The 27,411-nt window shown below is 45.3% G+C and overlaps 1 protein-coding gene across 7 annotated transcripts in view; it reads left to right on the forward strand.

The window, feature by feature from the left end:
* Tnc (tenascin C) overlaps positions 1-27,411 on the forward strand; it is an 84,010-nt gene that overhangs the window by 22,702 nt on the left and 33,897 nt on the right. For 2 of the 7 annotated variants that reach the window (XM_048459249.3, XM_048459246.3), the window contains exons 2-13: positions 1,631-2,208; positions 4,075-5,484; positions 7,034-7,297; positions 8,118-8,233; positions 8,949-9,105; positions 13,368-13,637; positions 14,331-14,516; positions 14,741-14,830; positions 16,507-16,770; positions 21,870-22,142; positions 22,663-22,935; positions 25,316-25,588. In XM_048459249.3, coding sequence (XP_048315206.3) covers positions 1,752-2,208; positions 4,075-5,484; positions 7,034-7,297; positions 8,118-8,233; positions 8,949-9,105; positions 13,368-13,637; positions 14,331-14,516; positions 14,741-14,830; positions 16,507-16,770; positions 21,870-22,142; positions 22,663-22,935; positions 25,316-25,588 — 4,033 coding nt within the window. In that variant the 5' untranslated portion in view covers positions 1,631-1,751. The remainder of the gene's footprint in view (positions 1-1,630; positions 2,209-4,074; positions 5,485-7,033; positions 7,298-8,117; positions 8,234-8,948; positions 9,106-13,367; positions 13,638-14,330; positions 14,517-14,740; positions 14,831-16,506; positions 16,771-21,869; positions 22,143-22,662; positions 22,936-25,315; positions 25,589-27,411) is intronic. The other 5 variants (XM_085686112.2, XM_085686113.2, XM_048459247.3 and 2 more) reach the window with 3 other exon arrangements.

Here is a 27,411-nt window from a genome sequence, read left to right on the forward strand (position 1 = left end):
GGATCCAATTCAAGTCCCTGTTCTTTCATGTCAAGCACATCCCTGACTCTTTGAAATCATTTTGACCCCTATTATATAAATGAGGTCACGGGTGAGAGGATAGCTGCCTGCCCAAGTTACTGGGCTAGAAAGAGCTTAGATGTGCTTCCTACAGCACTAGAGCTGTGATTGAGCTTTCCCTAATCACAGAAGCTTCCCAGTCCTCCCAGTCCTCCCAGTCCTCAGAGCACCACGAGCTGATGCGAAAGACACCCTTCAAAGACAAATGAAACAGCCTCCTTCTTCCCACATTATCCTCAACAGCTTAGGCATATGTCTTAAAGCAAGAAAGCCACAGGTAGTTTTATGTCAAGCATAGATATGAAGTTATATATGTGAATCATTATTTTTTAAGTCTTAAAATCAGCCTGAGTTTAGCTAGGCACTCATATTTTCAGTAATTCCTCCACTACCTTTGACAATTGCCCGCTCCTATCTCTTGTCTGTACATACGAATGGCTATGTGACAGGTGACAATTCCCTTCTCCTATCTCCTGTCTGTACATACGAATAGCTATGTGACAGGCAAACCAGAAAACTTAGCAGCCAAACTACTTGAAGATATCTTTCTCTACACTTGGTCTCATATAATCCTCACTACTTACATCTCATTCTTTCCAATAATTCACATTCATTCCTTGGACACTTCCTTTGTTTTTCACAAGTCATAAGCAATTTACTTCTATACCCAGAAAACAAACCATTGACATTGTTCTTTGTTTCCTGAGCACTGAATGAATCATTCCATTTTCTTCTTAGTCCTGCTGCTAAGTCTGAAAAGAGTAGACACCAAGTCCTCCATTTATTTCTAGCATCCTCAGAACTTGGGTTGCTAGAGAAAGTCAGTATAAATCCGGTCAGTACTGGTTAGTCTGAAGCCCATGATGCTCATGGGCACTTGGTACTCTGTTAAGCTCTTCGAAAGATGAGACTGTGGGGTGTTCAGGGAAGGTAAATTGAGGAGATGGGGATCTCAGATGCACAGAAGGCAGGCTATGGAAGAGTCACGTGACTAGGAGGAAGCAGTTAGAATTAAAACCTCATTTTTCCTCTGAGTTCTTCACCTAAGTCTCCCATGACAGAGAGAAACAGCACTGCTTACCTCAGCTTGGAGACTCAGTAATTAAAGCCAGGAATCACTGAACATCTCCTGGGGCTAAAAGCCTTCACAGCACCATAAAAATTCTCTCAGAAGGCATGACCAGTTAATACTGAGAGACAATGAATGGCTTCTACATAACGTTCTCATTACATCATCTTTTAACCCTGCCATCGGCCGTGAATTTCAGTGTAAAAAGTGCAATAAGGGTGGGATTAAATAATTCACCCAAGTGCCTAGAGCTAAAGGGGAGACAAACCCATACCTGCATTATTCTCACATTTTCTCTTGTTTTTCTATTCTCTACTGTCTCCTTAAATTTCCAAAAGTTGAATAATGACTAACATTCCTTCAAAATTACAAGATTCTTCTAGAGGACATAAAAGCTTCAGACACATGAGACATTAAACTAAAGTTTACCTGGAACTGGAGTCACTCCACAGCATGCATTAGTGGCAGACACAAATAACTATTGTTTTCCTTTATTTACAGATCATTCTTCCAAGAAGACTGGGGGCATCCAGTATTCTATTAAGTACATCAAAATCTCAAATCCTATTGGAAGTTAAGAATCCTATAAATCTAAAGACACTTAGCCAATCCAAACTCCATCATGGGGGCCATGACCTGGCTGTTGCCAGGCATCTTTCTAGCTTCGTTTGCCCTCACTTCTGAAGGTGGGGTCCTCAAGAAAGTCATCCGGCACAAGCGACAGAGTGGAGTGAACATGACCCTGCCAGAGGAGAGCCAGCCAGTGGTGTTCAACCACGTCTACAACATCAAGTTGCCTGTGGGCTCTCAGTGTTCAGTGGATCTGGAGTCAGCGAATGGGGAGAAAGACCTGACCCCCACGCCAGAGTCCAGTGGAAGCTTCCAGGAACACACAGTGGATGGAGAAAATCAGATTGTGTTCACACACCGCATCAACATCCCCCGCCGGGCCTGTGGCTGTGCTGCAGCTCCTGATGTGAAGGAGCTCCTGAGCAGGCTGGAGGAGCTAGAGATGCTGGTATCTTCTCTAAGGGAGCAGTGCACCATGGGTACTGGCTGTTGTCTCCAACCTGCAGAAGGTAAAAGCCGGGGTGCCCCTGTTTCTGTGCAAATGTGTATGGGGGTGGGGGAGATGAGCAAAAAAAGGATCTGAGTGGTTTCTAGCGCTGGTTTCCTGAGAAACTAGACAGGCAAGGTGTTCATTAAAAAACAAAAAAGAGGTCACGTCAATGTGGAGCGTGCAGCCATCCCATGTCTGTTCTTGAAAGGGCCATTGCAATAACAGTTCTGCATCAATTTCCCAGCCTTCAAAACAATCTGCTTCTCAAAACCCTATTTCACTTTAATTGTATCTTTTAGGTTTAATGGTCTGGAGAGATGGCTCAGCAGTTAGGAGTATTTTCTCTCCGAGAGGAACTAGGTTCTATTTCCATCACCTACACAGACACTCACAACACCTGTAACTCCACTCCTAGGGTCTCATCTTTATCAAACCTCAGCACACACTAGGCATTCAAGTTGTGCATGCACATGCATGCAGTAAAAGCTCTCTCTACATACAAAACAATAAAATAAACAAATCTAGATGTTCAAAGATTTATTTAGTTTACTATTTTGTATGTGCGTCTTCAGGTGAGTGTGTGCACATATGTGTGTGTTTACAGGTATGCACTCTTTTATATGTGCATTAGGCCAGAAGAGGGCATTGGAAACCCTTTTCTATCACTCCCTGACTATTCCTTTGCATCAGCATCTTTCCTTGAACCTTGGGCTCTCATTTTCTCAGCTAAGCTACAAACCAGCAAGCCCCAGCACTCCCCCGTCTCTACGGAGAGATGAGATTATAGGCATATATAAGACACACAGCTCTTAGGCACTGGGATCTGAACACTGCTCCTTGTGATTACACAGTAAGCGCTCTTAAATGTTGGGCCATTATCTCTTCAGTGCCCACTTTAATTACATCTCAGTCAAACATGTTTGACCCTGAAATCTAATTCTTAGTTACCCTAAAATGTCTGAGAAAACACAACATTCCTTCTCCCAAGGGCACTCTCTCCAGGAGATTGCAGTAGCCATGTCAATTCATTGTACAAATAGCGAAGCAAAGGATGCCGAGGGGGTGAGGTTCTCAGGGTCCTGCTGAGTTAGGCCTTAAAGAGTCTTCCACCGCCCTGTGTTCTTACAAAAGGACATTTCTACCCGGGGGGGGCTGAGTCTGCGCTCATCAGAAGATAGTGTTGGAAGGTGTCAGGACACAGCATGACGATGGGAAGGTGGTCGGGTCAAGGCTCGTATGTGCAGACGCTCTAGCACTAGACACTGAGAGCATCTTGTATGATCTTCCAAACAACCATTCAAGATAAGAGTTAGCGTTCTTATATAAGAACTGGAATTTTAAAAGCTGACCAGCTCTCACAGGATAACTCAAGACAAAGAAGGACAGAGACTTTGGATGTGCCTGGTTGTCTTCACTTTCCTTGAGGGATATCCTGGGCCATTGTGTGTCCATTCCAGGTGTTCTGCTGCTTTGGAATTACATTATCTCCATTTCTCCAGGCCCATAGAACTGCAGAAGCTTTAACTTCAAATCAGGAATGAGCATCTGTTTCTATCACTTAGGAAATCCTATCAGAGAGGACCTTGATAATGATTTGAAGAAAGGACCTGACCACCATAGGCAAGGAGTGCTGTGGGAGGGCTTCTGAGGCAATTCCTAAAAAGTTAGCTTTAATCATAAACCAATTAATTTTCCCTTGGGGGAAATATAAGCAAGAAGACACCGTAGGTTTAATGAGAGTGTGGATGAATGTGAATCCCACCTCTTTTTCTCCATGCCAGTTGATGTGGAAGGATGCAGCTGAATTTGGGTCAGGGTTTTCCATGTGAGTACCAAGAACCTGCTCTGATGGTACTTAGCTCAATACCTGCTGTCTTCACTGCAGGCCGTCTGGACACCAGGCCCTTTTGCAGTGGCCGAGGCAACTTCAGTGCTGAAGGATGTGGCTGTGTTTGTGAACCAGGCTGGAAAGGCCCCAACTGTTCTGAGCCCGAATGTCCTGGAAACTGTAACCTCAGAGGCCAGTGCCTCGATGGACAGTGTGTCTGTGACGAGGGTTTCACTGGTGAAGACTGCAGCCAGCTGGCCTGTCCCAATGACTGCAATGACCAGGGCAGGTGTGTGAATGGAGGCTGCATGTGCTTTGAAGGCTATGCCGGGGTTGACTGTGGCCTGGAAGTCTGCCCAGTGCCCTGCAGTGAGGAGCACGGGATGTGTGTGGATGGTAGGTGTGTGTGCAAAGATGGCTTTGCTGGTGACGACTGCAACGAGCCCCTGTGCCTCAACAACTGCTTCAACCGTGGGCGGTGCGTGGAGAACGAGTGCTTGTGCGACGAGGGCTTCACGGGTGAAGACTGCAGTGAGCTCATCTGCCCCAATGACTGCTTCGACCGCGGCCGCTGTGTCAATGGCACCTGCTACTGTGAGGAAGGCTTCACGGGCGAAGACTGTGGTGAGCTCACCTGCCCCAACAACTGCCAGGGCCGTGGCCAGTGCGAGGAGGGACAGTGTGTTTGCGACGAGGGCTTCGCTGGTGCGGACTGCAGTGAAAAGCGGTGTCCTGCCGATTGTCACCACCGTGGCCGCTGCCTCAATGGGCAGTGTGAGTGTGATGATGGGTTCACGGGGACTGACTGTGGGGATCTGCAGTGTCCCAGTGGCTGCAGTGGACATGGCCGCTGTGTCAATGGGCAGTGTGTGTGTGACGAGGGATACACTGGAGAGGACTGCAGCCAGCAGCGGTGCCCCAATGACTGTCACAACCGGGGAAGGTGCGTACAGGGCAAGTGCATCTGCGAACAAGGCTTCAAGGGTTTTGACTGCAGTGAGATGAGCTGTCCCAATGACTGCCACGGCCATGGCCGCTGTGTGAACGGCATGTGTGTCTGTGACGATGATTACACTGGGGAAGACTGCAGAGACCGCCGCTGTCCCCGGGACTGCAGCCAGCGGGGCCGCTGTGTGGATGGACAATGCATATGTGAGGATGGCTTCACTGGCCCTGACTGCGCCGAGCTCTCCTGTCCCAACGACTGCCACGGCCATGGCCGCTGCGTAAACGGCCAGTGCATCTGCCATGAGGGCTTCACTGGCAAAGACTGCAAGGAGCAAAGGTGCCCCAGTGACTGCCACGGTCAAGGCCGCTGTGAGGACGGCCAGTGCATCTGCCATGAAGGCTTCACAGGTCTGGACTGTGGGCAGCGCTCCTGCCCAGGTGACTGTAACAACCAGGGACAATGTGTTTCAGGCCGCTGCATCTGCAGTGAAGGATACACAGGGGAAGACTGCTCTGAAGGTGAGTATCGGTGCGCTGGCATCAAGTGGTCCTGATGCTGTATACACCTGACGCCTGTCAGACAGTATTTGGATTTATCAGTACACCAATTCTTTTTATGCATCCTGTTAGTGTATTTCTGATAAACGTATATTCTTTCGCTGACTCTTTGAGGGGGTTGTGGTCCATCTCTTAGCACAGAAAAATCTGGGCTCAAGGGCTCAGAGAAGTGGTATTGTTCTCCAAAGGACTCTGAGCTGGTTCTTAAACTTGTCTACCTCATCTGTATTGTTTCTACCATCCAAAGCCTATTGCTAAGTATCGGCTTCCTTTCCTTCTCTGCTTTGAAGGGCAGTGATACTCAGCTGGACTGAATAGACATTGATGATAAATAAAGGGAACCTATTAATGCAGTCTGCTAAAGAATAGTTACTGGTTACCTGGGAACTAGATCTGTCCCTTAAGTTTTCTTGTGTTGCTAGCTTTATCCAAGGTCTGTGAGCATCTCCCAAAAGAAGACTATTTCCAGAAATTAGCACAAGCAGAGAGCTAGCATGTACAGTGTGTGTTGATGAGACATGTGGTAAATAAAACCCAGCAAAGAACAAAAACACTCATGGTCCACGACGATCTCTGTATTTCTTTCGTCCTCATATCATGACAGAGAACATCTGCCAAACATAGATAGGAATGAATAAATAGTTCCGGTGTCTAGTATGGCTGAACTGTGCAAACTTAGCAAAGAGATGTGAGCTCCAAATCTGATGTGGGTAACTGCAGGAAAACCTTTGGGCCTCACTGCTCACATCTAAGGAACAAAAAAGTCTGGTTAGAGAAGCCCTCAAAGACTACTTACAGGAGGCAGGCTGAGATGCCGCTTTCTGTACCCATGGTCTAAGTCTGAGCTTGGCCTTAGAAGGTGGAGAAGTGGAGAGACTACATCACATGCCGTGATGAAAGCAACACTCTTGGTCGGCATGAAGACAGTGGATCAATGGGTTACAAAGCTACCTCTGATGGTAAAGCCACCAGATCTGCCAGCCCAGCCACTACAGAGGCTGACACAGAAAGATCTCAAGTTCAAGAAACAGAGAAGGGGAACTTGCTTATAAAGAAAACAGAACTCTCTTAAATATTATTTTAGATTTATTTTATTTTAGGTGTATTAGTGCTTATCTTGCATTTATGCATATGTACCACGTGTGATCCTGTATCTGCAGGTGTTAAAATAGGACATCAGATCTCCTGGAGCCGAAGGTTAGGGGCTGTTGTGAGTCACCATTGGGTGCTCCTCTGCGAGAGCAGAAGTACCTAATGTCTCTATCCCATCGATTGATAGAACTCTCAACCTAGAATATACAGGACTCTAGTAGGTTTGAACATCACTAAAAAGAAAGATGAACCAAAGGAGAATTCTGGCTGAGTCTAGAATGTCGGGAGAACCTGCTCCAGTAAGAGACAACTTGACATCTGTATTGCAAATAGTAAAAGAGACACGTTGAGGGAATTAAACCCATAGCGCACTATAGGTGCACACTTGATTCACAATGTCCTTTCTTATCCCTTCTAGTATCCCCTCCCAAGGACCTCATTGTGACAGAAGTAACAGAAGAGACTGTAAACCTGGCATGGGACAATGAGATGCGGGTCACCGAGTACCTAATTATGTATACACCCACCCATGCTGATGGTCTGGAGATGCAATTCCGTGTGCCTGGGGACCAGACTTCCACCACCATCCGGGAGCTTGAGCCAGGAGTGGAATACTTCATCCGTGTGTTCGCCATCTTGGAGAACAAGAGGAGCATCCCTGTCAGTGCCAGGGTTGCCACCTGTGAGTAGGCAAAGTACTCACCTGGCCTTGGCTTAGCAGTGAAGCACTTCACACACTGTTCTTCATGTTTAGTATATGCTAGCAAATCTCACCCAATGAGACAGAAGCATTCGCTTATGAGGAAACTGAGGATTTGTAGTTTATCATCTCATCTCAGTCCCACAGCTAACAAAGACAGAGTTGAGCTTTGACCTGGGCAGTCTTAGAAAAGAGTAATTCTTAGCCATCTTACCACTATTATATGGAGTTCTGTTCTATCAAAGTCACTGTCTGTTTCCTGTTGCTCCCGTAAGAGTCTAGCGTCAGTGTAATGACTTTCATGTCTGAATAGCAATCCATGGCTAGAAACCAGCCCTTACTTGCTTAGTAATGAGAACATTGGTCTCTCCTTACTGACTATACACTGCATGTCGGGAGTCAGGCCAGCAGACTGCACGGAACGCATCACTCAATACTTGGTGCATTCCCAAGGGCACACATAGCTCGTTACCACCTTCTCTCAGGAAAAGAAATTATCTCAGGGCTTTGTGTAAACCTTTTCCTAGGCCATGATGTTATCAGTTGTCAAGTTGGATGCTGGTGTGTGTCTGTCTGATTCCATAGAACATTGCAAATAGACAGTCATAATATTAGTCATAATAGGAACTTTCACATTTCCTTACAGTATATAGTATGCCAGAAGAGCCTTTAAGTAGACCACAGTTCTGGTTATCAACCTCAGAGTAACAGCTGTCCATCACAGGTTTAATGGATCCCTAACTAATGGCCTTTACCAAGGACCTTGCTCTTTCTTAAATCCTATTTGTGCTGTTCCTTACAGACTTGCCTGCGCCCGAAGGACTAAAATTCAAATCTATCAAGGAGACATCTGTGGAAGTGGAGTGGGATCCTCTAGACATTGCTTTCGAAACGTGGGAGATCATCTTTCGGAATATGGTGAGGGGCTCCATGGTGAAGAAGCCTTTGACATAGACGATCTGCAAGATGACATTCATGTCACGCAGCTTCCTCAGCTGCATATGGGAGGCTGGGCGTTCACATACACATCTTAAAGGGATTCCCCCTCTGTTAATAAATAAAAAACACTTTGGGATGAAAATCCAAGCGAATGTAAATTAGCTCATCTATAGGTGTCATCTTGCAAATCTCTATTTGGAAGCCACAGAACCAGAGGCAGTCTGTCCCATACAGTATCTTCTGGCATGTCACAAATTTGAGAGGATCTCCCCAAACCACAAAGAACAGTTAAAGCAAGTTGCTGGTCATAACTTGGGCCCTGTTCCCAATTTTCTGTGAGAATATGGACAATCTACCAACTTCTCTGATGCTGACATGCCAAAGGAAGGGTGAGTGGTGACTCCCACTCTGTGCCATTTGACAGGGTGAGCGCAGGTGTGTGCAGGAGGAAGGGATGAACTCAAGGAAGGGTGGGTGGTAACTTCTACTCGGTGCCATTTGACAGGATGAGGAAGGGATGAAATCAAGAAGCAGCCTTTTTATTTCCATATTCTCCGCATCTAACTTCCCAGTCTGCTGGGAGGCAGAGGAGACACCCAGTAAATGAGTGAAACAAAGAGAAGAAATGAATAAAGCCTGGGAATGGAGGGTTGTCACTGCTTCAGGATGTCAGTGCTGTGTTTCCCTCTTACAGAATAAAGAAGATGAGGGTGAAATTACCAAAAGCTTGAGGCGACCAGAGACCTCTTACCGACAAACTGGCCTTGCTCCTGGGCAAGAATATGAAATATCCCTGCACATTGTGAAAAACAACACCCGGGGCCCTGGCTTGAAGAAAGTGACCACAACCCGTGAGTATCACCTAAGACCTGCGATAGGGCTGTATCTCATTACGTCTTCTGGCTTATAACATCTGACACAGCACCTGCAGCAGTGAGAATTTGCTTACTAATACAAAGTCCATATGGAGAGCCTCAAGTGACAATTCTGCAGCTTTGTGATTGGGCATTGGGCTCAGCTGTGTAGGGTTTGTCCTTGACTGGAATCACTCATGCATCTTTGTGGACTGGGACTGTTGTGTTTAGGATAGCCACCTGTAAGCAGGAGTACTGACATGAGTTCAAGGACACCCTGAGCTCCGTGCTGAGGTCCAGAATAGTGTAAGCTACAGAGAGAGACACGGTCTCCAAAAACAAAAACAAATCATTGCAAGATGGTGATCTCCTGCTCTGTGAAGTGTTGGCGTGTTGCGTGGCTGTGGAATAGACGCCAAACTGACATTTCTATCACTCCTGTCAGAGCAAATTCTCAGCCCAGTCCAAGTGTAAGAGACTTAGACACACAAGCATCTCCTCTCTGAAGCACCCCAAAGTCACATTCTCAGAAACCTTGGGTGCGGAAGGAGAAATCACTGAGATTATCACAAGATGTCTACCACATTATCTCATTTAATGCTAATAACAAGTCTCCTGTGACAAAGCAGCACCTGTATTGTATTATGTATGAAGAGGAGTGACCAAGCCTAGGAGGACTGAGTCACTTTAACATCATGCAGTCCAGACAGTCCTGGTTGTGACTCCAAGCCTGGCTGCCTTTAGAACCAGCTTGATTATACTCTGGCTTTTGCAGAATGTTGATTTCATGTCTCAGGAGAAACCTAAATAAAATTTTACCTGAAGGTCTAGAGAGAGATTTCAGTCAGAAAAGCAGCGGCTGCACAAGCTCAGTTCAGCCCACAGCAGTGACGTAAGAAGCCAGACATGAGGACAAATAACATAATCCAGAGCTGCGGGGCGGAGGAAGGAAGAACCCAGAGACTTGCTGGCCAGGCCAAGGCTAGCCAGAGCCCTGTCTCAAAAAGATACACACACACATTCTTTCACACACACATACTTATATATATTCACATATATACAGCTTACACATACATATATACATACATACAAACACACATAATCTTATAGACTCACACTTTCACAAAGTCCATTTCTCTCTCTCTCTCTCTCTCTCTCTCTCTCACACACACACACACACACACACACACACTTTTACAAATCCACATATACTCATACACAGACTCACAAACACACATTTTCAAACACATACACACATATACACAGCTTTTACTTGGTACTAATATCCTTAGAAATTCTTGGGGTGAAATAGGATTTAACACAACTAGAGACTTTTATGGGATATACTTAAATTTGGAATTGTTCTAACAGGAATTTTTTTTTAAAAAAAAAAGATAAAGGAAGAATAGAGAAAACAGTCTACATTGTTGTTTAGTAAGAAAATGTCTGATTTTCTTCAAGAGAACAGATGTGCCAATTCTTTGAGAAATTAACTCTTGTTGGCTGGGGGTTGCTGGGAAAGTTAAGTCTGTTGACTAATGGCAAGAAGGAACACCTTGCACTTGTGTGCTTGCACATTTTGCATAGCTCAGGGCCGATTCATGAAGCTATGTGCTTTGTGAGCAAGTGTTTTCCATCATCCTGACAAGAGTTCTCTGTGGTAGGTACAAGGCAGGTACTGACAGGAAAGGAAACCATCAGATCAGCAACAAGGCAGCGGAAAGATCAAAAACAATGCTTATCCATTCTAGGGAAAGCATACTGAAGAGACAAATGACTTTTCTTTTACCTACCTTTTGCTCTTTAATCCAAATTTGAGGCTTGGTTGCTTTGTATTATACTTATTAAGGACAAATGCCCAGTCTTTGAAGTTCTAGAACATGTAAATACCAACATTGATGGACACATACTTTCTTATTCCTTTTGCATAAGTTTTTAAGATTTTCTCCAGAAATTAAAGACCCTTAACTTTTTGTTGCAAAACATGTTTGATTCTTTCTCTCTGATTTATTGCAATCTTTGTTGACATGTAAATGCTGAGATCCATTGTCCTGGGAAAGTGAAAGGGTGTGGTGATCCTGAGTTTAAATTCCTTCTCACCGTTCTCTATCACTTTAAAATATCCCAGCTCTTTAAGTCTTGGGTACAACATCTGGAAAAATGGGTTCATAGCATCTTTTCATGAAGTTGTCACAAGGATGAGGCACAGATGGCACAGTTCCCTGAGACATGACTGGTGCAGAGTGATGTCAGTCTTCATTGTCAGTATCCTCAGCCACAACCTAACCTCCTTAGCAGTTATGTGGCTTTGCGACTGACAACTGAAAACATCATTGTCATGATTTGTGGACTCATTAACCACTAGCTGATACATAACCACTTAGACTTCAAAATTGGACCATGAAGCACCCTCATAATCTATCAGATACTGGTGCTCTTCCCATACTCTGCATGAGTACCAACTGCCTCTGTTCAAAAGTGTTCATCAGATGGATGCTGAAAACATAGACTAAACTACTTTTAAAAAATAAAAACCCAGATTAAATGCCCAGGATGGCCTGAGGATCACAAAGGCCAAACATCATTTTCTGAATGAATGTATGACCCAATATAAATGTATCCATACTGTAATAACGTCTGTAACAACCTAGTGAGATAAGTATTCTATCACAAAGCTTTCTCAGGGAAGTAGCAGCTACAAGTCGGGAGGCTATGTGCACCTAGTTACAACAGGGATAATGAGGCTCCTGGCTAGGCTGTAATTTACAAGACACATTGGAGGGGATGGCCAGGAAGGGGTTAGAGGAGGAGAACAGTCTCTGGAGATGAAGCAAAGGACCAACGTTGGGGGTACACGCAGGTGAGGAAGCATGGAATCAAGGTGGATGGGGCAGGAAATGAGTTTAACAGGACCACACAGGACACCAGGATGAGGAGACAAAAATGGGCAAGGCTAAAAATAACAATGTGATAGGGGAGTTTAGCCAATCATTTTTTGTTTGTGGGGCGTGTCGCCCTTAGGCTAAAGCTTGCCTATAAACCTGCAAGCGAGCTCCACTAGCTCTCTTGCCTGACTCCTGTGTCCGGACGGATCGTTTGGATTCTGGTGTAAGCTGGTGTAAGTCTTACTTCTGTTTATTAAAGCTACATATTTTGTATTAAGATAGTCTGGGGACTTTTCATTACCAATCGCCCTGCGGCTTCATCTGGCAAAAAATCCTGCCCTAGTTCTTTTGTCAAAAACAACCAGAAGGCTGGCAGAGTGGCCCAATTAGGGTTTGAGAACTTGAACTCAACCTGCACGTCCCACATGTTGGAAGGAAAGAACCAAGCCCCAACAGCTGCCTTCTGAACTCTACAAGTGTGCTATGCATGTGCATGCCACACACACACAGACAAATCAATGCAACAAAACATTTGAAACCCACCAGAACAGTCCGTTGTCTCATGTCTCTGCTCCATGATCCTAACAGAAAAGTTGTCTATCATCCTGGAAAGTTTTGTCTAATAACTCAAACAAGGCTGAGGAGAGAGCTCAGTTGGTAAAGTCTGTGCCTTGCAAACAGGAGGACTTAGCTTCTCATTAAAGAGCTGGATTTGATGGTGTCCTCTTGCAATACCAGTTCTGAAGTGTAAGCACCTAGAGATAGGTGGATCCCTGGAGCTAACTAACTTACTTGGTGAGTTTCAGGCCCATGAGAGACTAGGCCTCAAGAAAGTAGGTGGGCATCCCTGAGGAATGACATTTGAGAGTGTCCCCTGGCCTCTGTATATTCACATACACACTCACTCACACTCACACACACACACTCACTCACACACAGTCACTCACACACACTCACACACACTCACACATACTCACACTCACTCACACACAGTCACTCACACACACTCACACATACTCACACTCATGCACACACTCGCACACACTCGCACACACATACACACGTTCCCTCAGTTCATGAGAACAGTCGCTGCTAACAGTCATGGTGGTGGTGACAGCAGACAAAGGAAGGACTTCCATCACGGAACTGCTGTGTGCCAGGCTCCAATCTAGATGCTTTACAGGCTTCATCTCTTTTACTATTTGTGAAACACGAAAGCCCTCAAAGTAGATATCCTGGTCCATCAGTGTGACTTGTCAGACAGAAACCAAGACTCACACGGGCAAAAGAAAGCAAGGACTCGTTATGAACCAAACGTCTCCCATGGTCTGTGACAAAGCATTCTGAAACTTCTCCTCCCTTTGTTGGTCACAGGCCTGGATGCCCCCAGCCAGATCGAGGTGAGAGACGTCACAGACACCACAGCCCTGGTCACCTGGTTCAAGCCCCTGGCTGAGATTGATGGCATCGAACTCTCCTACGGCATCAAGGACGTGCCTGGAGACCGCACCACCATCGACCTCACACACGAAGAAAACCAGTATTCTATTGGGAACCTGAGGCCTGACACGGAGTATGAGGTGTCCCTTGTCTCCCGCAGGGTGGACATGGCAAGCAACCCTGCTAAGGAGACCTTCACCACAGGTGAGGCCTGCCCCGCTCTACCCGTGAGTCCTCTTAGGCTCATGTGACTCTGAAGACAGTCAGGACGACCTTTCCACCTCTGTAATTGGTGACTTTTTTCTTTTCAAAAAAAAGCTTAAATAACCTTCCAAAACAGACCTAAGCATACATGTGCATATGTGCATATGTACATACATGTGTACATATATGAGAGGGAGAGAGAAAGGAGTGAGAAGGAGAGAAGAGAAAAGTGGGAGGGGCTGGTCTGATATTCCGGACAAAGTCCTAGTTAAAATGTAGTGGCTCAGTAGGTAAAGGCATTTGCTGGGCACCTCAGCAAATGGCATTACTTCACAGGTGTCCATTCCGTACATGCATTACAGGAGTTTAGTAAGAACCAGTGGTCAGCTCTAAGTTAAAAAATCCACTTAGTCAACTGAACAGTTTTCACACTCACTCACAGTCTTATTTTGGGAGTTTTATGCTTTTCTGACACAAAACAATGAAAAAAATGCAGCTGATAAAAATTATTAAGAAAGGAGTCACGCCTTTGCTCTTTGTTTAAATTCCTGTGTCAGCTACCAAGACAGAGACTGTGGGGAATTCTGATTTTTTCATCCATGGGCAGGTACCTTTTGAATCTCTGATTCAAATGTCAAATCTACTATCCTGGTGCCTGGTGCAATGCCAAGCTTCCTTTCTCTTCCTAAACAGGCCTGGATGCACCCAAGAACCTTCGCCGTGTCTCCCAGACAGACAACAGCATCACCTTGGAGTGGAGGAACGTCAAGGCCGACATCGACAATTACAGAATTAAGTACGCACCTATCTCAGGAGGTGACCATGCTGAGGTTGATGTTCCCAAGAGCCAGCAAGCCACAACCAAAACCATGCTCACAGGTGAGCTCTGACAGAAGAACAGGAGCCGGCGGCCAGGTGTCCCTATTTTTCAACCTGTCAAAAAGTAGGGAAAAAAAGACCAATTTCCATCCATTCCTCTTGCTGTAAATGAAAGATGGGCGTGCAGAAATAACAGTGGCCAGGGTCCAGCCTGGGTCACTCTTATAGTTCCCTGAGACCCTGCCTGCTTCTAGAATGATTCCTACCTACACATTCTCTTTTAGGTCTGAGGCCAGGGACTGAATATGGCATTGGCGTTTCTGCTGTGAAGGGAGACAAGGAGAGTGACCCGGCAACCATCAATGCAGCCACAGGTGAGGTCCATGGGAGCCCCACCATTGCTGAGGGAGACGGAGTAGGCAAGCCAGGGCTGCTGAGAGAAGTGTGCTATAAAACATAGGAAGTCGGAGGAGAAAGGGGTCTCTAGGACCACAGAGCCCAAGGGAACATCCTATCACAACTCTCTAGAGAGGGAAGAGAATAAAGGAATTTGAAAGAAAACTTGGAATCGGACCTTATAAAAGGTGTAAATTTTTATTTTGTCAACCTACCCTTTCAAAATAGCTAGTTTAATTGGTACAAATATGAAGATTACCTTTAGCAACTGAGAAAATACCTCTACCAGGCAAATATTCAAATACCCATATAGACAATGCAGCCCCCAGATCCCATTGTATCCTATAGTGCAGCCTTGGATAAAGACCAACAAGGGCTAAAGGATTTGGAGGCACTGCTTCTTTTCTAAAGTGTTTTGTTCTGAAAAATCTATATTTTGCAAAGAAAACTACCTCTCTGCCTTCCAGCAGCTTCCTGCTGACCTGTCCTCGCACTGTGAAGAGAGGAGAGGCTGGAGTGTGTGAGATGTAGATCATACTTGGTTGGGTTTCCTTGGGATACAAAATCTAGCTGTACATATACATGCATCATCTTTATATATATTCATAACATATCCATATGCATGCACTGTAATTTTGAGACAATTGTAGATATATGTGCAGTTAATAAGATGTCATTCAGAGATACTTCTCTAACCTTCACTCAGTTTCCCTCAAAGTAACAGATTGCATAAAGAATAATTCTATTACTAGATACAAGCTCTTGGCTTTAGATTTCAGTAGTGTTGCATATACTGTGTATGTGCATATGTGTGTATGTGCACATATATGTGGACATGTGTGTTAGTTTTGGGCATCTCATCACATGTAGGTTTGCAAAGGGATGGACAACAGAGACTCAGATCATTGCATTGCATCCTGAGTACCCATGCTGGAACATCTCACAGTGGTCACTTCCCTCTTGCCCTTTCTGCAGAACCCTTAGAATTCTACTAGCACTCTCCATCACAGCTGTAATCTCACCATTTCACAGGCTTAAATAGGTGTAATGGGGCCAGAGAGATGATTCCGTCTTTAAAGGCTGGCTGACAACCAAAAATATAAGTGGGATGTATCCGTCCACCTGGGCTACAGCAACAAAACGCCTTAGTCCAGGTAGCTTTATAAAGAGAAAGATCTCTTTCTCCCAGTCTTGGTGCTGACAGGTAAGGTTAAAAGGGCTAGAAAACCAGTGCCTGTTGAGGGCTCTCTGTCTTGTCCACTGAGATGTCTGTCTTGACTCTCTCTCTCTTCAAGTGACAGAAGGGTCTGAGGTCATTCTGGGTCTCTGTGGTTAAGCCACTGAACCTAACCAAGGTGCCTGATGATGACCCTCACATCTGAATAGCATTCTTTTGGGCATTAGGCTTCAATATATTGGTTTTAAGTCTCATTTTTTTTATCCTTCAGCATTCTTGAGACCAGCTGTCTCTTGGAAGTGCTTTCTTAAGTAGCATTTCAAAATTTAGAAAATTTTCATTTTCCCCCAAATTACAAAAGGTAGTGTGCAATGAATGGCACCTGTCCATCAAAGGTCAGTCAGGCAACTGTCCTGCAGCTACATAACCCCTTTTGATTTGCAATCTAAAGCAGATTCCTCTTGATTCTCTCTCCAGAAATTGATGCACCCAAGGACTTGCAGGTGTCTGAAACCTCACAGGGCAGTCTGACTCTATCCTGGAAGACACCACTGGCTAAGTTTGAGAGATACCGCCTCAACTACAGCCTCCCCACAGGCCAGTCAAAAGAAGTCCAGCTGCCAAAGGATGCCACCTCCCATGTCCTGACAGATCTGGAGCCAGGGCAAGAATACACTGTCCTTCTCACTGCTGAGAAGGGCAGACACAAGAGCAAGCCTGCACATGTGAAGGCATCCACGGGTAGGTCACCCTGAGCTTCCCCAAGTCATCTGTTGACTTTGGGTGGTGGAGCTTTGCATCCGTCAGAAGGTCTGAATGTGATGCCCAGGGAGAAACATGCTCCTTTCTAGCCTCACAAAGCACTCTCTGCCACACTGAAAGGGCAGCTTCCTTGTCTTTTATAAGACTGACTTTACGTCCTCCTGTCAGTCAGCTGAACCAAGCTCCCTCACCACGAAACGCTGATTGTTAAGTATTTCTAGCAGGGGCTGTAAAACATGGAGAGCCGTGTTACCTCCTTCATGGTGCTTTTTTTCTCTTTTAGAATGGTGTGCTCCATGGAACCCTTTAATCCCTCAGTTCTCTTCCTTAATCTAACGACAACTTTACTTTTTTTTTTCATTACCTGAAAGATGCCTGGGATGTTGGGATTCGTTATTGGGACTTCTTCCTTGGAGTGTTTTTATTACAGGTCTTTTGCTTTCCTCAAGGTAGCCCAGGCGAGTCACACTTGTCCCCAGGCTGCCTCAGCACCCTTCTCACCTTCCCTTTGTTTCCAGTCATGAAGAGGCTCCTGGCTCTCCCAGGCTGATCCAGATCCCTTCCAACTGTGCTAGCCTCCCCACCAATCTTCCTTTCTGCCACATTTCTTCAGGAACTGAGCTGAAGAGAGAATCTAGTGGAAAAAATAATTTTTGTTATATGAAAAATGACACATTCAATTTGAGCCATTAAGTTCTCAACATTCTTTTAAGATTTGATGAGTGGTAGTCTTTGCTTCCATTTTCATTAACAAGCATATATTAAGCAATAATTGTATACATTCCACTCTTCAGGTGTTAGAGAAAAAGTGTGTCACATGGTCTGTTTCCTTACCTTTAATTAGTTTTCCCTTGCAAGCATCCCTAACAGAATTTGCCTCTCACGGTTCAGTTAATCAAAGGTAGGGAAGTAGAACTAAAAACAGATGAATCTCAAAGTCCAACTTCAGTAATTCAGCTTCACATGTACTTATAATGTTCCAAGTGATCTAAAAATGAATCAGAAAATAAGAAGGAAGAAAATGTTCTTCTCCTTCCTCCCTTCCCCTCTTCCATACTCTCTCCTCTTTCCCAGAATCATTATTTCAACCCCCAGAAGGGAACTCCAGTCCTGCATCTTTGGAGTCAAAGGTAGATGTTGGAAGATAGTTCTTATCTGCGGATGTGGTGAGAAAGCAGAGAATCAGTGACCCTCAAGTGTTTGCTCCAAGGAACCCCCACGTTCCAGTCAGCAGGGCCCACGTGCAGGCCTCTTCCGTGATGGAGCATCATATTGAAAATATGGTTTATCTTTTCACACATAGTACCACCTGCATGGCTAGCTCGCTCCAAAAGAAATCAAAATACAAAAAACTTTTCCATGGGCTGGGTGGGCCTTCAAAATCTAGCATCTCAGACCTAGCTTCCAGGACGTATGTCCTTGGCCATCATGTGACAATCACCTTGTATGTTCGCCGAACCTGCCTCCTCCTCCAAGACTTTGAACCTTTTGTTATACTGGTCTCCAGTTTTCCACTCAGCATTCTCTCTAGTCTCATTGACTTCAAGTGTTATTGAAAACAAAGGCATCCTGTGAATCCTCTGTGAAAGTCCCCACCCTGGTCTACGCCAGCTGCAGCTCCAAGGTTCCTTGGACACTTACTGACTTGAGAGTGGCAGTATTCACCTCATTGTCCCTGACCAGAATATAGGGACAGTCCCCTTGGTCTGCTGTCTGCAGTGCCTGGAACACATCCAAAGCCAGGGTTAGTGCCGCGAATATCTGCAGCGATCCAGCAGCCCTGGAGCTAGCATCACCACATTTGGTGTCTTTTTTGTCCTTCTCTGCCTTAACAGCTGTTTAACACACTTCAGGACAAAGGAGCAGGGTAGTCATTCTTTCGGAATTCTTTAATCCTGTTTAATATGGACATTACAAAGAGAGAGGATGAAATGAGGGAGGAAGAGAAACAGAGAGATCAAAGGAAGGTGGGGTAAGGGGAAAGGCAATGCTCCCTTTCAACATGGAGGAAAGCTGGGGTGGCTAGTCATATTCTCTTGTCTGTCTCCCTCCTTCAACTCTCCCCTCTTCTCATCTCTTCCCTCAGTTTTTCCTCTTCTCTTTCTTCTTTCACATTCTCATTAACTAAACTCTGCCTAAAGCCAGGGCTTTGAGTTCATTGTGATCAGTAGGAGACACAAAGAAAGACAATAGGCAGAAGCCAAGGCCATGAAGCATATTTCCACAGCGATCTATGACTCACTACTGACACCTCAGTAACTCACGTGACATTGGGAGACAGAAAGTCGAAGTTTAGCTCCAAACCAAAGCTTCAGGTATGGTATTAGAGAACATTTTGCTCTGATTTACCATTTTGATAGTCTATGGAGCAAACTGGAGTTTATTCAAATATTTATCCTATCAATGCATATTTATACTGTATGCAGAGTCCAGCAGAATAGGTATATTCAGGAGAGAAAGGTTCTAGAAACAGTGCCATTAGATGAGAAAAATGCAATCAGGACTCAAAGGATGCAGTTCTACTGTTGTAGACGCAGGGAAGAGGGGAGAGGCAGGCGAAAGTTTCTGCACCCCAATAAACCTCTCTGCTGACACATAATCAAATCAGACCAAATCAAACCAAACTGCAAAAGCCCAGATTTAATTGATACTAATGTCCTGGGTAGCCTGGTAGCACCCAGAGAGGACCTGGGGTAGGAAGACAAGGAAACCATGAGTTTGTTCTCTGGGGGGCAGTTTAAATACCCTGTGGGAGTGGTCTTGAGCTTCTCTGGGGAGGGGTCATAATTTGGCAGGTTTTCTCAGAGGTGGAGTCTGGACTGAGGCAACTCCCACGGGAAGGGGCTTGGGATGGAACTCCCGCCCAAACATTCCATACTTTTTGCATATTATGAATGCCAGGGGCTAGGGTGATGCTTCCACCCAAACATCAGGTCCCCATAACCCACCTGCCAAGGGTGACAAAGAGGTCAGAGAAATCTCAGAAGAAGTGCCCTTGGGCTGAGTCCTCAAAGAACAAAAGGAGGGGAGAGTGGGGAGGGGGCAGTATCATTTCCAGAAGGTTGAACAAAATCTATGAAACTTGGAGTGATGGGATGCTTCATAGTCATGAAACAAGCATGGTCCTGCTGTGTGCCCAAGTAGAAAAACATGGGTCCCTAGGCTTGAGTCTACATGTGGGGATAGCTGTAGAATGTGGATGCCCTAGGCCTATGACTTCATTCTTGGTAGTTACTGAGAATTACCAGAAAACTCCAAGGCAGTTATATTTATATATTTATACTTTATATTTCAAGTATGTTATCTCTAGAAAATGAGTTTGGAACATTTGAAGCCTTGTGGTGGTCTTCAGACTTGCACTTAATCTTCTCCTTGCTGTGGGAGAATCATTCCCTCACATATGCAAAGAGCAAGTAGGCTGCCAGTCAGTGGTCCCCACCATCTATACAGCGGTGGGAATCAGAGGGGCTGAAGAGACGGCCGGAGAGTCCTCAGTGCAGCTGCACAGCCCACACTGAGCACAGATGACACAGACTGGAAATTCTGATTTTCTAGCCCCACTGACATTGCTCAGAGGGTAGATTCCCAAGCACAGCTGTGAGAGGACAATAGCCTTTTCATCAGGAGATGCCAGGAAAGCTGGGGTGCAAGTAGGCAACGGGAACCCTTGACTGATGCTACAGTGGGCCCACAAGTACATCATTCATACAGGAAATGAGGAGTCAGCACTTACATACAGCTTCCAGGTTCCCACTTCGACTGTTGCTGCTACATCTTTAGTCAAGGCACCCCATACCCCCTTCTCCCACACTGTAATTCCTCTGTCATTCACATAATGATAGAGTGGAAGTTTAGGCTTTTACTTATCTGAGCATGTGTTTGATGGCCAGATGAGAGGAGTGGCCTACCAACAGTATCCATTGTAGATGTGATCACACACCACTCAGATGTAACAAGTCATAGGTCTTTCTTGATGCACCTATAAAAAAGAAGGGGAAAGATGGAGGAATAGGTAGCCACTAAAGCTCCATTTCTAACACAAAAATTTGAATTTCGTTTGACTTTTATGTATCATGGAATACCATTCTTAGGATTTTTTTTTTAACCAATGATTTCCAAATGTAAAAGTTGGTATCAGGCATCGGGCCAGATGTGGCCCACTAGTTTGTCCATGACCTCTGTCAATTTTCAGGCTATCTTTTTCAAGTCAAAAGGCTGTTTTCAAGGTTATGCAGGGCTCATTTGAAATCAGCAGCTACGTAAACTGAAAAAAAAAATGGCTTAGTTTTTCAAAAAAGCTGAGGCCTTTTCAGGATTCTCCTGTTTTCAGGATCCAATTCCAGAGAAATCTTTGTCTGTAGGTCATGCAGAGTCCATGCAAACCCAGTACAGGCAAATGACCCCTGTAAGGCAGATTCGGACAAGGGAGACTGCCACATTTCTGTGTTCTGGAGACAAAGATGGTGAATCAACTTACAACACAATCTGATAAATTGCTTCTCCCAGATCCCAGGCAATATGGAGCAACCTTCCAAAAGTGTGTCATCTGCCTCAGTTCAGTAGTAGCAGTAGTAATAATTTATCTCTACTCTCCATTGAAGCAGTTTATAAAAACTGATCTGAACTCCAGAAACTAAAAAGTCAAAATGAAACTGCAGCAGACATCTCAGGAGAGGCCAAGACAGCACAAAGAGAAGCCTACGCAAACCTAAGCAGACACAAAATTCAAAGTGCTGGACAAAGACCCAAGAGCAGCTGAGGCTAACCCATTGTAATCAAAACTACTTTGCCAAATGAAAACTGAGGTGTGGAGTCTAGCACACAACTGTCTAGAGTTGTCTTTAGGACATTTGTCAATAGAAAAATGTATTTCCAAAAGAAAACTCAACTATGTACAAAGATAAAGTCAGTACTGTACTAACCTATTTATTGCATTTTATGGGGACAGCACCATCGGGCATATGGTGGCAGCAGCTTGGCACAGACATCTATCAGCTTTGGTCAGTGTATTTTTTGTGTTCTGGAAAGGCAAGCATTGGAAGAATAGTATAATTGACCTTGTCTCTGTCCTTGTTCAGAACAAGCACCTTCCCTGCAAAATCTCACCGTGACTGAAACCGGCTGGGATGCCCTCAGACTCAACTGGACAACAGATGACCTGGCCTATGAGTACTTTGTCATTCAGGTGCAGGAAGCCAACAAGGTGGAGGCTACTCACAACTTCACAGTTCTTGGCACCCTCCGGGCTGCAGACATCCCGGGTCTCAAGTCTGCCACTCCTTATAGAGTCTCCATCTATGGGGTAGCCCAGGGCTCTAAAACACCAGTACTCTCTGCAGAGGCCTCCACAGGTACTTTCTACCTTTACCCCTAAAACTTCTGTTTTTCCCAACAGGAAACTGACCAAGGGTAATCATACACCATGAAATTGGAGCGGCCTTGCCAGCCGCAGTTATAGTGTCATGGGGTCTGATGCTGGAGAACCACATCATCAAGTAACACAGTCCCAAGGCCACCATAACATTTCACATAGACAACACACTGCTGCTGTATGGAGTTCACTGTCTGGGACAATCCATAGGATCCAAGCATGTTGGCCCTACATTAGGGATGATTAAGTGCTTCAGTCAAAAAAACTTAGGATTGATTCCTAACAATTCCTAACAAAAAAACAGGATTGATTCCTGAATTCCCTGAAATTTGGTACAGTTTGTCCCTACACTCCCTCTTTTGCTTTCCAAAGCCTAGGGAGTTGTATGGTGTATGCTTGTCCAAAGAAAGTCACGTTTTCAGGGGATATAGAGCCTGTTTGTGATCAGGATTCCCTGGGTCTAACAACATAGTTTAAACTCGTTCTTTGTCCTTCTCTAGGGAGAACTCCCAATCTGGGAGAGGTCTCAGTCTCGGAGGTGGGCTGGGATGCCCTCAGGCTCAACTGGACAGCCCCAGAAGGGGTCTATCAGAACTTTTTTATTCAGGTGCTAGAGGCTGACGTGGTCAAGAGTGTCCAGAACCTCACAGTCTCTGGAGGACTGAGGTCAGTGGACTTCCCTGGGCTCAAAGCAGCCACTCGCTACCGGATCAGCATCCGAGGGCTCACTCAGGACTCCAGCACAGACCCTATCTCTGTTGAAGTCTTGACAGGTATTCTAGACTCATTCACCCCTTTTCTCCAACCCTGTCTCTCCTCGAGAAGAAGCAAGTTTATCCCTCTCCATGTTGGGGAAGTAGCAGGGGATCACTGTTGCTTCTTTACAAGGACCTTATCTATTGTTTGGCCAGGTTCTGCTCTAACCCTAATAGTTTTCCATGACAATTCCACCTACTCTTCTTTTTCAAAAATGAGAGCAGACTTCCCTTGCAAAGTCAGTTTCAGTTATAACATCTAAAAAGTTAGAAAGCACAGTTTGTAAGTGAAAAAAATCTGTCTGAGCTCATTTTAAGAACACTTAAGAGCTTCCCATTGCCCTATTTGTGTGTAGAGAATGAAAGTTTTGAGCAATTCTAAAAACTGCCTTTTATTCCCAGAGGCTGAAAGGAAAACATGGTTTTAATGCCGACAACTGGAGTGTGTTCAATACTGCAATAAATCAGTCTGCAGTCAGCACAACCAAACAGTTCATTCCTACTGTAGCCAAACCCCATCTCACGTGAACTCCAGAGCACAGTTCCCTTTTTAGTGACTCCATCTCTGTGTCCTTACACAGAAGAGATTCTGGGCTGGGAAGCCTCACAGTGACAGGCTTAGCTGGGATATTCTCAGACTGGACTGGACCGCACCAGACAGGACTTCTGTCCAGTTAGTTTATCACTTGGGACAAGGAACTGACCCGGCAGAAGGAGCTCATCATCTCACCATTCCTGGTATCCTACACAATACAGAAATCCTCAGATTTCTCAATAACCCTTCACAGTAACCCTGTCTGGCAAATGAGGGACCTGTCAGCCTGTCCTTAAAGTAGGAAAAATTTCTCATGCATTGGAAGTCTTACCTGAATATGATTGGCATATTAGTCTGTGACTATCAGGTCTGGGCTAGAATTCCATATTGCAAACTGAATATTATTTCAGGATGTATTGCTTTGTATCTCTGGGCCTTCTTTTCTTATCTTCAAATCAAAAATAATATTCCTGCTTTAGAACCCTGCTGTGAGAAACAGGTAAACTAAGAAATGAAAGAACTTGAAAAAGTATCTGTCGTGTAGCCGGTTGTTGAGCAGTGTTGCTAAGTTTATGGTTGTTTTGTTCAGGGCGTCCTAGAGGAACCAAAGTTATAGAATGAGTACATGAGATTTATTAGAATGGCTTACAGGCTATAATCCAACAGTGACCATCTAGCAACAAAAAGTCCAAGAATCTAATAATGGATTCCACAAGGCTGCATGTCTCAATTGGCCTTTATTATACACTGGAATCCTGGAGAAGGAGGCTCTAAGGCCAGTGAAGGAATGAACTTGCCAGTGAGAGCGAGAACAAGCAGGCAGAGAGGGAGCTTCCCTCCTCCTGTATTGAATGCAAAACAGGAACATTTTCCTTACCCCAAATTCATACTTTTTTAATTGGTAATAATGACCACATTAAATCTCCTTCTTCCATAATAAAACAAAACTAAAGATGGGCCCTGCTTTGCACCATTTACATCTGCACCATTTAGCAACACAGAATCACTTTTAATTAAAAGTAAGCAGGCTCATTTCTTCCAGCCTTGCTTTTGTGACACATGCTTCAAGCCAAGGGTGAAGAAGGTGGGAGAGTGAGAGACAAACCAAGAATCTCTTGTGTAACCTCATGTCCTTGAAAGCTGAGAAAAGCTCAGAGAAACCAGAACACCTGTCAGAACTTGAGAGAGTGCATGGTTCAGAAGTCCAAGTGCAGTGCAGGTAGCCAGCCGCAGACGATCTTTCATAACCTCAAGTAATAAAATGAGGCAAGTCAGCCTCTCCCACGTGACTGGGATGTTCCAAAATACATCAAAGGGCTCTAGTTTTGAAGTTGTCATTTATCAGACACTTGCTATGTTTAATGTATGATACGAAGATGTTGGTAAATGTTAAGTCATCATCATAGAACCTAATGCAATGGTACTGTCAGTTCTATTTAAAACTGAAGGCTCAGAGAGAAAGCAAGATTTGCAAGCTGACACAGTTTGACAGTGTCAGAATTCTAACCCAGGTCTATGGACCCCCAAATCCTGTGCCTCTCAGTACTCGGCTTCCTTACCCCATCCCAATCCCACCTTTTCCCTGCTGCCCTTAGCCACTGTCTGTGCATTCTTGCAGACTTCCATGCTTTTGCCTTTCAAGGAGGCATGGTGCAAATTTTCCTTTTCTGACTATTTTCAACTCTTCAACAAAACTATAACCAGAATATGAAAATCTGAATACAAAAATACCCAGAGACCAGGCGCTACCAAAACCAAAGCATTCTCTCTCCTCTTTTGCTTTCCTGGAGTTGGGTTGTGGGCCTTTGACTGTCCTGCTTGGTTTGCAGCACTCACTGACAGAAACCTCTCTGCCTTCTTCAGAGGAGCTACCTCAGCTGGGAGGCTTATCCGTGACCGAGGTCAGCTGGGATGGCCTCACACTCAACTGGACCACAGATGACCTGGCCTATAAGCACTTTGTTATTCAGGTGCAGGAGGCCAACAATGTGGAGGCTACTCAGAATCTCACAGTACCCGGTAGCCTCCGGGCTGTGGAAATCCCAGGCCTCAAGGCTGCCACTCCTTACAGAGTCTCCATCTATGGGGTGCTCCAGAGCTATAGAACACCAGTGCTCTCTGCTGAGACCGCCACAGGTATCTTCCTGTTCTCTCTCTCTCTCTCTCTCTCTCTCTCTCTCTCTCTCTCTCTCTCTCTCTCTCTCTTCTAAGAGATGGCAAGAGAATTAGCTTTTCTCCATGGCTGAGACTCTTCCATGCATGGTGCATGCTCAGAGTCCTTTCTGTGGGCGCCTCCTTTATCCCAATGCCTTGGCCGCAGCAATGTTGAGTCATGTAAGATACTGCCCCTTCTGGTCTCCAACGCCCACTCTCACGATTTGCCTGGCCAGTCCTACAATGACATCGCTGAATGAAACTCCCATCTCCAAGCCTGGCAAAGAGAAAGACCTTCCTCACACATGCAAGTTTTGATAGAGCACAGATCATTTATTTTAGTGACTCTTCCGCTGTCTGAAAATGATATTTTCAAAATCCCTCCTGGAGGTGGGTCCTACGGTGCTTCCACTTAACCAGTGATTCTTTTAAACTAAGTGAGCAGAAGAGAACTGAATTACCCTCATGTAGGCAATTCTTTCAGAAGCAGAGTCACTGTTAGAACATCAAATTACTAGATAGCTGACCAAAGAGAGGCAGCGTCATACAATCTGGACTTGAGAACGTTTTCAGTGGTAGCCCTTGGAGCAAGGAGTATCCCAGGCTACAAATGGAACGGTGCTCTGTGAATAAGAGTTGCTCCCCAAAGCACTGGTCCTGGAGTGGCTAGTTCCCAATCCCCGCACCAGTGGAGCATTCTGGTTTACTCATCACACTCTTCCAGTTACAAATGCTTTCCGCCTTCACTGGTCTCTGGGAGTCTCCCAAGTGAACAGCCCTTCCTAACCCTGTTTTCCGCGGCTCATCTTACGGTGTGCCCTGATGAGTTGCTTTCCAAGAGACTGCCTCCCCTTTTTATATTACTGTGAGTAAACACTCACAGAAAATGTTTATAACTTTGTTGATTCTGCGATGTTGCCTCATTCATTCTGAGCACTGTCACTGATACGTACTCAAAACATGGGCAACTGCTATGTGGACAGTGACCTCAGAATGCCCAGAGACTGCAGTTGAGGCTTTCCTGAATGTTCCTCTGGGTTCTTGTCTGACATCCACAAACGACTCCTTCCCAGAAGGCAGAGCAATCACCCACCACTTCTGATCTTTCCTGCAGATCTTGTGGTTTGGATGCCGCCTGTATTCTGTTTTATGGTAGCAACATTCTTGTCTCTGATGAGTTAGCCTGTGGAGGAGAAGGGCTATACTCTTCTGTGTCTCTGAGATTAGGGGTCTTACTCCTTACTGCACAGGGTGTATCGGCTTCACAAACACCCCCCTCCCCCATGCACACCCTCTGCAAGCCAGATTGTTACCACTCAGAAAGCAAAAACTCTGGCAGGACATCTCTTAGGCAAAGTATAATTTCTTGGATAAATGGCCTGCTGAAGTGTTCGGCTCAGCTGTCTTGGAGGGCAATGGAGGACTGGCGTTCTTGGCCCGCACAGACACAAGGAAGAGAGGACACGCCATTTTAACAGATGGTGACAACAGCTAGCTGTCCCTTATCTAAAGTACGAAAAATTATCAAGAGTTATGCTGAGAGGTGGGTGGATCTTCTCAAGTGACAAAATCTGAAGCCTCAAGGTCCCACCCAGGGAGGGCCGTGGTGTCAGAATTACTTAGCACTCATTAGATAGATGGGCACCCTGTCAAAGCAAAGAACGGCTAAAGCAAAAAAAAAAAAAAAGTGCTGGGTCCCTGGGTGCAGCTGAAGAGCCTCGCAGCTGCCAGCCCTCATGTCTTCTGACTGACGGCCAATGACCCTGAGGCAGAGCTCTGGGAGGCAGGTCCAGCTAGGACAAAGC

The sequence above is a fragment of the Myodes glareolus genome, chromosome 3, assembly GCF_982192425.1.
Source record: "Myodes glareolus chromosome 3, mMyoGla1.1, whole genome shotgun sequence".
Lineage (NCBI taxonomy): Eukaryota > Metazoa > Chordata > Mammalia > Rodentia > Cricetidae > Myodes > Myodes glareolus.